General features: G+C 34.8%; 1 protein-coding gene across 46 annotated transcripts in view; it reads right to left on the minus strand.

Annotated features, from left to right (window-relative positions):
* Positions 1-14,230, minus strand: part of LOC141394956 (F-BAR domain only protein 2) — a 65,394-nt gene that overhangs the window by 5,589 nt on the left and 45,575 nt on the right. For 24 of the 46 annotated variants that reach the window (XM_073973202.1, XM_073973036.1, XM_073972861.1 and 21 more), the window contains exons 2-5: positions 1,818-1,977; positions 1,189-1,755; positions 1,032-1,130; positions 870-966 (exon numbers count right to left, since the gene is read on the minus strand). In XM_073973202.1, the coding sequence (XP_073829303.1) occupies positions 870-966; positions 1,032-1,130; positions 1,189-1,755; positions 1,818-1,847 (793 nt within the window). In that variant the 5' untranslated portion in view covers positions 1,848-1,977. The remainder of the gene's footprint in view (positions 1-869; positions 967-1,031; positions 1,131-1,188; positions 1,756-1,817; positions 1,978-14,230) is intronic. The other 22 variants (XM_073973294.1, XM_073973114.1, XM_073972950.1 and 19 more) reach the window with 1 other exon arrangement.

Raw genomic sequence — 14,230 nt, forward strand, 5'->3', positions numbered from 1 at the left:
CGTAGTGTTATTTTTCGGTACAACGCAAAATTTACGACAACGATAATTTGGCTGACTTGTAAAATGTACCAACACATTGCAATTTTAAGATTTCGTCAAAATGTTTCAGCTACACACTAATGCATTGTTACTCGAAAATGCAACTTCGAATGCGTCTGAAATAGAAATGATGCATGTTTGCTTTTTTACTGCGTAAAAAATGAGCAGCAGTGACGTTTTGTAATACATAGCTTTGCAGTAGTTAAATATAACAGCCTTATGAAACACAACACTTAAGATACACTTAAATAAAATTGAATTGAATTGATGTTTGGAAAGCAACTGGAGTTTCAGAATTTAGCCCTTTTTCACATATACAAAATTAACAATATATATATTTGGAATTGTAAACAATTCGTTTGAAAAATTGAACTGCATGAATCGCATGTGGACTTTATTTCTATAGAAAGTATGTCATCTGATGATCTTACAAAAAGGAACAAAATTTGTATTTATTATAGTTATTTTCGAATGTATTATAATTTTAATAATAAGTGCCAAAAAATATTTACAAGTTGATTTATTTTTATATGCTGTCGTTAACCAAATCGGTCCCTACTGTTTCAACGCCACGCATAAACCGATTTGTCGTATCAAAAAATAAATGCTATTTTTTACTCGAAAAATCCGTCCTAGGAATGATGAATGTGTTTCTTTCGATGTTTTGTAGATCTATGACGATATGAAATACAATAACTATCATAGTATAACATTTTTCATCATATAGAAAATATAAATTACGACAACGCCTATACAACGAATACGGCACTTGGACGCCTACGACTACGCCAACCGTAATAAGGGTGAATGTATGTTTAAAGTTTACCAACCAGGTTTTTCCAAGCCGGTGTATTTATTTAAAACAAATTGTTCCAGCAATTTGTCGACGGTCATGTCTAGAAACTGGCGCTTAAAATCAGAGTGTACCTTAACATGTTGAATATAGAAATGGATAAGTGTGATTTTGTTAAGGAACCTTATTCATAACTTACTTGACCAACCATATCGTGATTGTTTTGAAGCAATTCCAGATAAGTTGATAGGAATTCTTTCATTTGTCGCAAGTGCACTTCCTCGATTTCTTGAAAACGCTGAAATAGAAAAATCTATCTTGTCGACACGAATTAATTAGTAAGTAAATTTACTCACTTTACAGGTCTGCGTCATGCGTCGTTCGAATTCTATTTTTATTGGATTATGTTTGTCTAATAATACTTTGTACTCCTCTTGGAGCTTTCGTAATTTGGTTTCCAGTTTGTCAATATCTTTTTGTGAAGCATTGTCCTTGCGCAATTTCTCTAATTCCTGTACCTTACTACTATAAATGTCCTTCGCTTTTTGAACCTCAGATGTGGATAACTGAATTGCCTTTACACATTCCAAAGTTTGCGCCTCCTCCTCTTTGACGGTCTTTTGCTTTTTATGTAGCTCATCTGCATATTTTGCCACATCTTTCACCAGCTCACTCAGCTTCTGAACCATTTGCATGTGCAATGTAGATAGTTTTTCGGCTGATGTTCGTAGTATTGTCCATATCGGCGCAAACGTACTATTCAAAGTTCCTGTACTGGCTTTGTGCGCTAGTTTTGACATCAATTTTGAGTTCTGTTCTTCTATATTCGATTTTTCACGGAAAAACTCAGAAAGTTCTTTACTGGCTTGAAGGCCGAATTTCATGTTATGGTACAGAACATCGAATCCATTATTTTTCTCCCCCTGAAAATATAGAGACACAATCTTTAAATTCACATTTCGATTTATAATATTTGAAAACTTACCCAAAAGTAATCATTAAAGTCGACTGTCATTTTGATGATTACTGCCTTTGATTTATTTGGATGAACGAACTGTCTGACATCACTTTAAAATTCAGGAAATACTGCTGTTGCGGTTGCAGTTAAATGCATTTATTCTTCACATTTGTCATTTAGATTCCTGCTGCAAAAACATAAGTATGATAATAAGTTCCCACTCGTAAAGTCTACTGACTATCCTTATTTATTAATAACTATTCAGAAGACTGAAATGTGCTGAATGATATGGACCACACTTTTCAAAATAGTTCTCATTACCATTTTATAAACTTAAAACTACAGAATGACAAAGACTGATACATTATAAAATAAAAGGTTAAGGCACACACCTATGGCTGACCTTCATAAATGCAGTATTTACATTGCAAAAAATTACATCATAAAAAGACGAAGTAAATATGTGGGGCAACACTGACATTGTCAAAAAGGAGACATGTTATTTTGCTACATTTATCAACGCACACATTGCTTTACTTTGTTTACTTTTTGTAAAATTCGTCTTTTTAATAAATTTATTCTTTTAAATAATTACCACAAATCCCACGTTGCGCCTTAACTAGCTTTAAATGGGAGGTGATTGCACCTGGGAAGTTTTTGCGGATTATGAAACTACAATGTTCATAGATGAGAAAAATCAAAAAACAAAAAAATCGCCATAGGGATTTTCAAATAAATCGCGGTCAAAGATTACATTTTTAAGGTTTTGTCCAGGTTTTCACGATTTCGCTTGGAACCTATCGTAATGGGACTAAAAAATGTTGTAGCAGTGAAAATCCTCTACATGATTGACATTTATGACTTTTTCCTAGGTTTTACCATTTTTGAGATATAGAAGTTCAAATTGGGACAATTCATTGACTATATAGCCTCCTTATAAAACTAACTAACCTTAACTAACTTTAAATGAAAACCGCTTACTATAGATGTTTTATTGGGCTTTTTGGTCATGTTAATTGAATGAAAATAAACGAATTTATTTCATGTTTTGCTCGACGCTTCGTTGGTGGGTTTCCACTTTTTCAAGAGCTTCTTTTATTTAATTCTGGTAACAAATGAGAATTTTAATTATATTTAGGTTGTGTGAAATATTTTTTACTTAACTTAACTTACTTTATAAGCTTTGCATTATTTTTTATTTCTTATTATTATTAAAAAACGGGACTCCACAAGTTTAATAATAAATTAATAATCAAAAAATATAAATCATAGTTAAACTTAAGCTAAATCACAGGACCGTTTCTAAATAATCGCAATAGAATACTGAAGTTTAGTATTCTCCTTGTCTTCATTGGCTTACACCTGGGAGGTTTTTGCGGATTCTGAAACAGTAATGTTCATAGATGAGAAAAATCCAAAGAGGAATTTAAAAAAATCGCGGTCAAAGTTCACATTTTTAGGTTTTCAGGATTTTGCTTGGAAGCGGTAAGCCTTATCGAAATGGGATTAAAGATAATGTTGTAGCAGTAATGTTCATAGATGAGAAAAATCCAAAGAGGAATTTAAAAAAATCGCGGTCAAAGTTCACATTTTTAGGTTTTCAGGATTTTGCTTGGAAGCGGTAAGCCTTATCGAAATGGGATTAAAGATAATGTTGTAGCAGTGAAAATCCTCTACAATATTTTCCTTAGTCCCATTCCGATAGGACCTGCCGTTTCCAAGCAAAATCCGAAAGGCAAAAAAAACCCTAAAAATGTGAATTTTGGCCGCGATTTATTTGAAAATCCCTACGGCGATTTTTTTATGTTTTTGGTTTTTTCTCATCTATGAGCACTATTGTTTTAGAATTCGCAAAAAATTCCCAGGTGTAAGAGGTTTTCATTTAATGTTAGTAAGGTGCACCATCCATGACATTGTTTTATAAGGAGACGATACAGTCGTTGCATTATCCCAATTTGAACTCCTATATCTCAAAAATCATAAAACCTTTTATGTTCTTACGGAGGTGGTCGATTGAATGAAAGACGACATAAAAATCAATTCATTTATAGAATAAAACTTATAGTACGTTTATATATAAAAGGATTTCAAATGTCAATTCCATTGCTTATATTTCAAATAAATCCTCATAAAGAAGGTTAACCCTGCAAAGGCTATGATATAAACATGACCTAATAGTTGTTTTATGAGTTGGAATAAAGTGTTAGTTATGACCCACAGCAAAATAAATTGGAAGTAGTGCAATGTAGACTAGTTCTTTCACGGCATGTTTTTATGCAGTTCAAACGGAGTCGTGGAAAAGGCACTCCATTCCTCACATTTTAACCGTATTTGGATGCAATCCAAAGAATCACATCCATTTGTCACATTTTAACAACATCCGGAGGCAGTTCAACGGAGTCGTGAAAAAGGCACTCCAATTCCTCACAATTTAACAGCATCCGGATGCAGTGCAAACGGAGTCGTGAAAAAGGCACTCCGTTCACTACATTTTATTAGCAGTTGCTAGAGATCCCTACATGTACATAAATCAGTGTGAACATCTCTACAGGCAGCGGAATACATTTCTAAAAAGAGATAATCGTGTTAACATTTCCAAAAATTTGTTAATACAAACTAAATAATATTTAATTTGTGAACATTTTTCCGGTAAATCACGAGAAGAAAATTTCCCAATGGAGTGCTGTTGGAGTACATGTCGAAATCTTAACTGGTGATGGGAAGACAATATCAAACCCATTTAGCAGATGAAGCAAAAGCACTTAAGCTTGGATTAAATGAAGAGCGGAGGAAACACACATGTTTGCGATTGAATTCAATAGAGAATTTTCATAATTTGTGTTAATTTAATAAAGTTATTAATATTTTTGTTTTACACAAATAATAAATGCATTTTATTTTGTTATTCAAAACACGTGCTCTGGACTGCCTCCTATTCTACCCCAAAGGGTCAGTTAAAATGCAATGCCAAAGGGTCAGTTAAAATGCAGTGCCAAAGGTTCAGTTAAAATGCAATGCCAAAGGGTCAGTTAAAATGCGGTGCAATGGAGTGCCTCTTTCCGGGGTCACTCCCTTGTAAAAATCATGAGTGAAAATGCATAATTTGATGCACTTCCAAATCACTTGTACATATCATTTAACTGCCTCTTTGGAGGCAAACTTTTCGCTGGGGATGAACAAAGGAATATGACGAGATATGTACAGATGAGGTGTGTATCAATTGGTGGTTACAAAATGACTATTGACTGTGTGCGACAATGTGTAGAAGAAATGTAATAACTTAAAACTACTGATTCATGCTACACTGCTATGATGCTGCCAGATTGTTGCATTTTATGTGGTAATACTAGGGTTACGCTAATACCTATAAAAAAATATCATAAAGGTCAATATTGTATAGAAAGTTCTCTGCTACAATATTTTCTTTAGCCCCTTTTCGATAGCACTTGCGATTTCCAAGCAAAATCGTGAAAACCTAAAAACCCTAAAAATGTGAACATTGACCGCGTTTTATTTGAAAATCCCTCCGGCGATTTTTTCTTGTTTTTTGAATTTTTCTCATCTATGTACATGTGTCGCGCGACATATATGAGGTCGCGACGATGTCAACAAAAAGACATGATGCATTTATGAAGTCGCGACAATGTCGTTTGACGCATCATACTGGATTTAAGAAGTCAGCCTATACTTTTAAAGAGTTGAGTGATGCCTTTGAATAATTGTCAGAGTCTCTGAATAATTTTTATAATAGGGAGCATTCAAACAAAATACAAGGGATCTGATGAGATTCTAGAGCGAGAATCGAAATTATAGTCTTCCCTGCTTTACCCCTTGGGGAACAATGCCAATTTTTTGTTGTTATAAATTAAAAAAATGCAATAGCTACCGCAATAAAAAAAACGACCCCAACGTTCCAAACTTGCGATATTATGTAACCCCCATTACATTTCGAAAACATTTTTCTTATCTTTAATGTAATTATTGATTTTTTACAGTGTTTTTTTTTTAACTTGCTTTGTTGTTTGTTTAGTTCAAATGTAGTAACTAATTTTTAACACATTTGTAGTAGACCAATCGTACTAAAACTTTGGTATAGACCCATTTAACCGTCCTACCAGATTTCAGACATTTTAAAGTTTTTATCTACATTTTTGGCCTAAATTGGATGTAATTTGGTTATGGGGTTCTCAGTGGTTAATAACAAATAATTAAAAAAATAAATTTCAGTACTTTATTTATAAATGAACTTAAAACTAGAAAATTTACCATTGCATGTACGCTGATGATGTTTACATTTTATGTCTTCAAAAAGACAACAACCAGACCAATGAAACATTTTCCAAAATAATTCGTGAGTTATTAAACTGGTGCAAAACATCTGGCTCAAAAAAATCCTCATCGAAATCCTTAATACTTCACATATGCAGAAAGCAGAGATGTGAACCCAACGAATTTTCAGTTGAGGACATTACTTTTCCATATGTCAATGATTAAAAAATTCTGGGCATAACATTTACAAGGAATTACAGATGGAAACCCCATATTTTAAAATTAAAAAAGGAGTAAATTCCCAGAGCAAACATCATCAAATATTTGTCGAGCAAATGCTACGCACATATCAACACACTTACGTATCTAGTGAAAACACTAAGTAAAATTGATTATGGATTTTACATGTATGGTAACAGCCCAAATGTATCCACAACACAACCGTGGTGCAATGGTAAGCACGCCCGCCTTGCACGTAGAAGGTCGGTGGTTCGATTCCCCGGCCAGGCAACATCAAACATTTTTCAACGGTGGCAAAATACCCCTCAGTAATGTTGGCGACATTTCCTGAGTATTTCAGCCTTGTAAAACTTCTCCACAAGTGGTGTCTTAAGACACGCCGTTCGGACTCGGCGATAAACAGTAGGTCCCATATCATTGAGCTAAATATGAATCGGGGTGCACTCATTGATATGAGAGAAGTCTCCCTTGTCCCGTACGGGATGTTGTGGAAAAATGTTTGTTTTTTGTTCATCCACAACAATATCATTGATTTTAAAAATGAGGTGACGAGTTACTTTTCAAAATGTCCGTTTTGGATGTTCCCCAAAAATACATGTGATGTATCTTTACCATTTTTCAAAAAGGATAACACACTCAACGAGATGTACGAGTCACATTTCCAGCAAATAATGGCACTGCAGGCCGATTGGTCAAAACTTTTTACTGATGCTTCAAAGAATGATTTTACAACCGCTTATGCAGTTGTAAATAAAGCTGGCAACATACTTGCTTCTAAAATTACATCCAACTACTGCTCTATTTTTACCGCTGAAGTAGCAGGAATTCTACAAGCTATCACTATAGCAAAACAATCCAAAGGAAAAACAATAATTCTTACAGTCTATCTGCTATAAAAACATTATTGAACATATCAAACACCAAATGGGCTGGCATTAACAAAATAAGGGACCTACTTACATCACACAGCAATAAAATAAAGATAGCGTGGATTCCCGGACATGTTGGTTTATCTGGTAATGTGCATGCTGACGCGGCTGCAAAGTTAGCTTGCAACTCTCCGTTGCTCTTTGATAATATTATCGAAAGTCTTGTAATTTGGTTATGGGGTTCTTTCAGTACTTTATTTGGGGTTAAGTTTCAGTACTTTATTTATAAATGCACTTAAAACTAGAAAATTTACCATTGCATGTACGCTGATGATGTTTACATTTTATGTCTTCAAAAAGACAACAGCCAGACCAACGAAACATTTTCCAAAATAATTCGTGAGTTATTAAACTGGTGCAAAACATCTGGCTCAAAAATATCATCATCGAAATCCTCAATACTTCACATATGCAGAAAGCAGAGATGTGAACCCAACGAATTTTCAGTTGAGGACATTACTTTTCCATATGTCAATGATTAAAAAATTCTGGGCATAACATTTACAAGGAATTACAGATGGAAAACCCATATTTTAAAAATAAAAAAGGAGTAAATTCCCAGAGCAAACATCATCAAATATTTGTCGAGCAGATGCTACGCACATTTCAACACACTTACGTATCTAGTGAAAACACTAGTACTATGTAAAATTGATTATGGATTTTACATGTATGGTAACAGCCCAAAGTCTTCGCTAAAATTCATCAAATCTGTATACCACGACTGCCTAAGATCAAGTTTATATGCTTACCGTACAACACCAATTAAAATATTACTAACTGAATCTGGGTTGCCATCACTAGAGGAAAGATTTATTGAGAGTAAAAACAGACTATTGCCCAAAAATATGTCTATAAACTCATCGATATTATTATTATGAAGACGTCAATACAAATTTCATCAAAACGTGTACCTAAAATGCCATCTATGTATCCACAACAATATCATTGATTTTAAAAATAAGGTGACGAGTTACTTTTCAAAATGTCCGTTTTGGATGTTCCCCAAAAATACATGTGATGTATCTTTACCATTTTTCAAAAAGGATAACACACCCAACGAGATGTACGAAGTCGTGTTCCTTTACGTGCCTGAGGTTACCAGTTTTTACCACTTTTTACCCGCAAAGTGTTCCCTTACTTTCAAAAACATACAATTTATATGATAGCAGTTCACCACTTTTACCATTTCTTGCCACTATTACCATTTTTAAAAGTAAAGGAACAGACCGCGAGTCACATTTCCAGCAAATACTGGCACTGCACGCCGATTGGTCAACACTTTTTACTGATGCTTCAAAGAATGATTTTACAACCGCTTATGCAGTTGTAAATAAAGCTGGCAACATACTTGCTTCTAAAATTACATCCAACTACTGCTCTATTTTTACCGCTGAAGTAGCAGGAATTCCACAAGCTATCACTATAGCAAAACAATCCAAAAGAAAAACAATAATTCTTACAGTCTATCTGCTATAAAAACAATATTGAACATATCAAACACCAAATGGGCTGGCATTAACAAAATAAGGGACCTACTTACATCACACAGCAATAAAATAAAGATAGCGTTGATTCCCGGACATGTTGGTTTATCTGGTAATGTGTATGCTGACGCGGCTGCAAAGTTAGCTTGCAACTCTCCGTTGCTCTTTGATAATATTATCGAAAGTCTTGATCTCAAAGCAAACATCTTAGCCCATCTTCATGAGCAACACGTTGCTAACATGAACAGTTTTAAACATCACCATTATAGTGATGTTAACCCACAAAACCAAGCAGCAGTATATCCTACGTACATTGAGAAAAAGAAAATTAACATATTTGCCCGTTTACGCATGGGACATACAATCCTAACACATCAACACCTAATTAATAAGAATATGGATAATAAATGTCCCAAATGTGGAGCTGTTGTAGACGTCAAACATATACTTCAATCTTGCAGCATCATATCTTAACAACAACGCACTCTTCTGCAAATCAGAGGATTTACTTTAATCAAAATTATTAATAATCAAAACATAAATTCAATATTTATGTACATAAAACAAAACAATATTATTATCTAAAAAAAATCATAATTTAAAAAATAAATTTTGAACAAGCATGAGCTGATGGCCTTTGTAGTTAATGCTCTTGTACTCCTTTCTGTAATTATCCTTATATTAACTATAAGTATAATTCTAAATAAATAAATAACTAGAAAATTTGTCGCTTAGCCTCAATAAGTATATTCTTCCTCATGATGGAATCTTTCAAATAAAACGCTTGCCGTTTAATTTTGCCACCATTTTTAATTTAAATCATATTCATGTATTGTCATCGAAATCTGAAAAGTGTGCAAAGTTTCAGTTCGATTGGTCAACTGCAACTGTGTTAAAAATGAGTTATTAGAACTAAATCGGGTGGTACCGCTATATGGGGGCTACAGGAAAAATTGACCCATATTGGTTTTGGTTTCATATTCATGTATTGTCATCCAAATCTGAAAAGTATGCAACGATTTGAACTAAACATACATCAAAGCAAGTTAAATAAAACACTGTAACAAATTTATTTACTAAAACGTTAAAAATAAAAAATAATTACAAAAATTAAGCTACAGTGTTTTATTTATAAATGCACTAAAAACTACAAAATAATTTTTCGCTTAGGCTCAATAAGTATATTCTTCTTCATGATGGATGGAATCTCTCAAATAAAACACTCGCCGTTTAATTTTGTCACAATTTTGAATTTAAATGCAAGCGTTTTATTTGAGAGATTCCAGTATGAAGAAGAATATACTTATTGAGGTTAAGCGAAAAATTATTTTCTAGTTTTTAGTGCATTTATGTATCTTAATATCTTATATCTTAATATATGACGTTGTTGCCCAGAATTGGAATTAGAAGGTCAAATTGACCAAATGGCAAATTTTAGAAGTAAAAATATATAAATATCCGGATTATCGAGATAAAAAAAATTTGGAAAGTCCAGATTACCGCGTTGTCCGTGGTCCAGATTACCGCGTTGTCCGGATCGAGGCTATACTCTTTCATTAAGAAATAATTTAAGAGCGTACATATTACAATATACAGTATCGGACAAAACATTTGCAACTGACGCATTCAAATATGCTTCATTCCCCGAACAAAACACCTACAATTAGTTTTTGTACCGTATAAAGGTGTTCCACTTAAATAGGGCGTTTAATCAAAACTCCCATATTTTAGCAAGACAAAACAATTGCAACTCACACCGTCGCTATATAAATTCGGCTTAAAATAATGACTTTTTATATAGTTTTTGTGTCATAACCAGGTTTTTATTAGTTAACGATCTCCTCTTAGACTGAATACATCAATTTGTAAAGCTAGAAAAGTGGCATGATTTTAATCTAACTCATATTGGGTACTTGATAAATTTGGAAAAGGCTTAGGAAATAAGGGGAGAAATTAATCTAGGATCATCCTTAAAAATAACTTACAGTTAGACATCGGAGTTTTGCATATTTTTGAAATTTCAACCAATTGTAACTACGTTATTATACAGAATTATATCGTCAATTCGATGTCATATTGGAAAAATCAATAATACGTACAAAGCTCCAGCTTCTATTGTTTAATAAACGAATTATTTGCATTATAGTTTTCAAAAATATGCAAAAATTCGATGTCTACTTATAGTTGTATACAAAGCCATTACAATATAAATTTGAAGAACTTTTCACGTTTTTGGGTGATTTAGTTTGCTGAAGTCAATAAAAATAGGGTCTGTTGTGAACAACGGCCGCATTTATAGGGGTTCCTTAAAACGACAAAAGTAAAAAGTTTCAATTTTTAATTAATTTCTCGTTGCAAATCGAGCTTTATGATCAATAATGCATCTGAAAAAGGAAAGCCGATGACTCAAACCCACCACTATGTGACATGACATGTTTCGCCTTTGGTAATGAAGGCTCCTCAGACATATCGGATGTGGGACGGCTTCGCTATCATCTAACTTTTACTCTTTCAAATGTCTGAGGAGTCTTCATTACCAAAGGCGAAACATGTCATGTCACATAGTGGTGGGTGTGTGGGTTCGAGTCATCGGCTTTCCTTTTTCAGATGCATTATTGATCATAAAGCTCGATTTGCAACGAGAAATTACTTAAAAATTAATACTAAAAATGATCTTCGCCTAAAAAGAAAGGCAAAATTTTCAAATAAAGTAAAAAAGTTTATTTTCGTATGTGAATTAACATTAGAAAAAATATTTCCAGTTCACTTTTAGCTCTCGCCGTAAACAGTCAACATTCCTTTTTGTGCGCACATCGCACAAGTCTACGTGTCAACAAACATTAAAACAGTTTATCATTCTGCTTTCGTTATTATATTATAGACTTTTTTAAGTCGTTTTTGTGTATAAATAATTATTGAATTATACGGCATTAGTGGCTAAACCCCAAAATGACTTCCTCCTCTCCCAAGCGCAAAAAAAAACCAGTGCTACATATAAGTTTGGCAATAACCTTGGCAATGGACTATCCTTCACTTCTCTCCACAAACCCAAGAAAACACCAGTGCCCAAAATGCATAGTGAAGAAGAGCAAATATGCTGACAAACCTCTGAACTCTTTCAAGAGATGGTAATTTGCCGTTTTTAACGAAAAAGCCAATCGCTTCCTGAAACATCATTCAAAAATGGCACAATATCAAAGACGCCAATGCACATTTTGGATTTTAACCTCTACGTCGTTTATTCCAACTTCTACGATTTGTGGAAGATCGTAGAGGTTAAAATCCAAAATGTGCATTGACGTATTTGTTATTGTGCAATTTTGTGCAAAATTAAACAATATGTACCCAAACCCAATGCAACTACCGGTGCAGAACATTCAAAACATATCCAAATGAAAAAAAAAAATAACAAAAGAGTACAAAAAATACAAATATGCCAGAACCCACCAAAGCTCCCCAAAGAATAAAGTAGCGTCAATTCAAACTTCTACAAATACATCCTCAATTAAGGAAATATGTAACTCAAAAATACTCCAATTTAAAAAACAACTCAACAACTGCTTACACACAATAACTCAAATGACAGTAGGAACGAACAAGACATCGACTATCTCAGAACAACATCAGCAAGAATTCGCAGCAGAAGACCTGAAATACATGATATCGACGATGTCGATATGAACAATCCTTTAGATACTCATCAATATGAATAATTTTAAGATTATTGAATGGAATATAAAAGGATTAATTAATAACTATACCCATCTTAAATTATTATTAAAAGATTACAACCCTTTTTTTCTCATCACTACAAGAAAACCCATATTCCATATAATTCGCAACCAATTCCTCCAAATTCATATATCGCTTTTTCCCAAAATATTACTGCGAAAAACGGAATCGCAGTATTCATCAAACAACATATACCACATCAAAGAGTTTTTAACAACTCAAAAATACTCAACATTGCTATTGAAATTACTCTTAGCATAAAATTCACTAAAGTTTCAGCTACATTGAACCAAACGAACATCCTGGACATCTTTTCTAATATACATACACCAATTGTATTCGTCGGCTATGTTAACAGATGGAATATTATCTGGGGATCAAGCAAAACTAATGCTAATGGAACAATAATAGAAAATGCCTTAAATATGCAAAATTTATGTGTTCTTGATCGCCACTAGTGTATGACACAATTATAGAAAAAAATGGATTTGAAAGCTCATATTAAATCCGATCTCCTTGATATTAGAGCTCGCAAATTATCTCTATTCAGACATAACCATTACAACCATGTCAATCCAACATGCATCAAATCAAGCCCATTTACCCTACAAATATGGACAATCCCACGGCAGCGGGTTCTTTCGTACCGGATTGACCCGGAACAACACAAAACCAATGATCCGGCCAGCGGCTGCCACCTCAGTGTGTACATGTTCGTATTTGTTTCGTTTTTCTGTGTTGGGAGCAGCATATCCCGGAATGCCTGCTCCGAATTCTATTGGTCCGAGCCGGGACGGAGGAAAACCCAGGACCAATATATCTGTGCTCAGTTTGTCACTTTCGCATCTTCACCCACATCCAACCTTCGGTGAGATGCAATAGATGTCAGGAGTGGGTGCATCTAAGGGGTTGCTCTGGACTCGTCCACGTGAGGGACTACGACAGGGACTATGTTGCTGCATGCTGTGTGAACACAGTTCCCAGTGAGTCGTCGTCGGATTACGAGACTCCCTCGTCGTCTGATTACGAAACTCCCCCGCAGTCCCCTCGACAACAACCTCACACGCAGCCTTTAACACCAGCCGTTGTTGTCCCAATCCCCGAAAATGCAGCCTTTTTGCAATTGAATTGCAATGGACTCCGAGGTAAGATCGATGAGATAGTAGATTTTATGAGTCGGAAGAACATCAAGGTCGCGGCGGTGCAGGAAACCAAGCTGAACAACAACCACAGCTTAGAGCATTGTGATGGTTACAATGTTTTGAGGAAAGATCGCACCAGAAGTGGAGGTGGGGGATTGGCTTTCCTATTGCACCAGTCTGTCCAATACAGACCTATCTCGCTTGAGCCTGTCTCTAATGACCCATACATGGAATGTATGGGGGTAGCAGTCAGGTGTGGAGCTGCCGAGATAGAGTTGCTGAATGTATACATCCCGCCGAGAAATAGCTGTATCCCTGATTATAGGCCTGACATTAGCCCGCTCTTGCAAGGTCATAATCGTCTGGTCCTGGGGGATTTTAATGCACATCATGAGATGTGGCATTCGGCCCTCGGAAACGACCAGAGAGGTACAGCGCTGGCTGAGCAGATTGATAGCTCTACGTTTTGCACGGTCAATGTGGACGCCCGTACCAGAATTAGAGGAGAGTGTCACAGTTCGCCTGACGTGTCACCTGGTCTGACAAATGACGTTACCTGGCAGCCCGTCATTTCCCTTGGATCAGACCATCTCCCCATAATTGTCTCCATTAGCATACCACCCGATTTCATCACCTCTGAA

Source organism: Musca autumnalis, unplaced genomic scaffold, assembly GCF_047663935.1.
Source record: "Musca autumnalis isolate F117 unplaced genomic scaffold, ASM4766393v1 scaffold_1, whole genome shotgun sequence".
Taxonomy (NCBI): Eukaryota; Metazoa; Arthropoda; class Insecta; order Diptera; family Muscidae; genus Musca; species Musca autumnalis.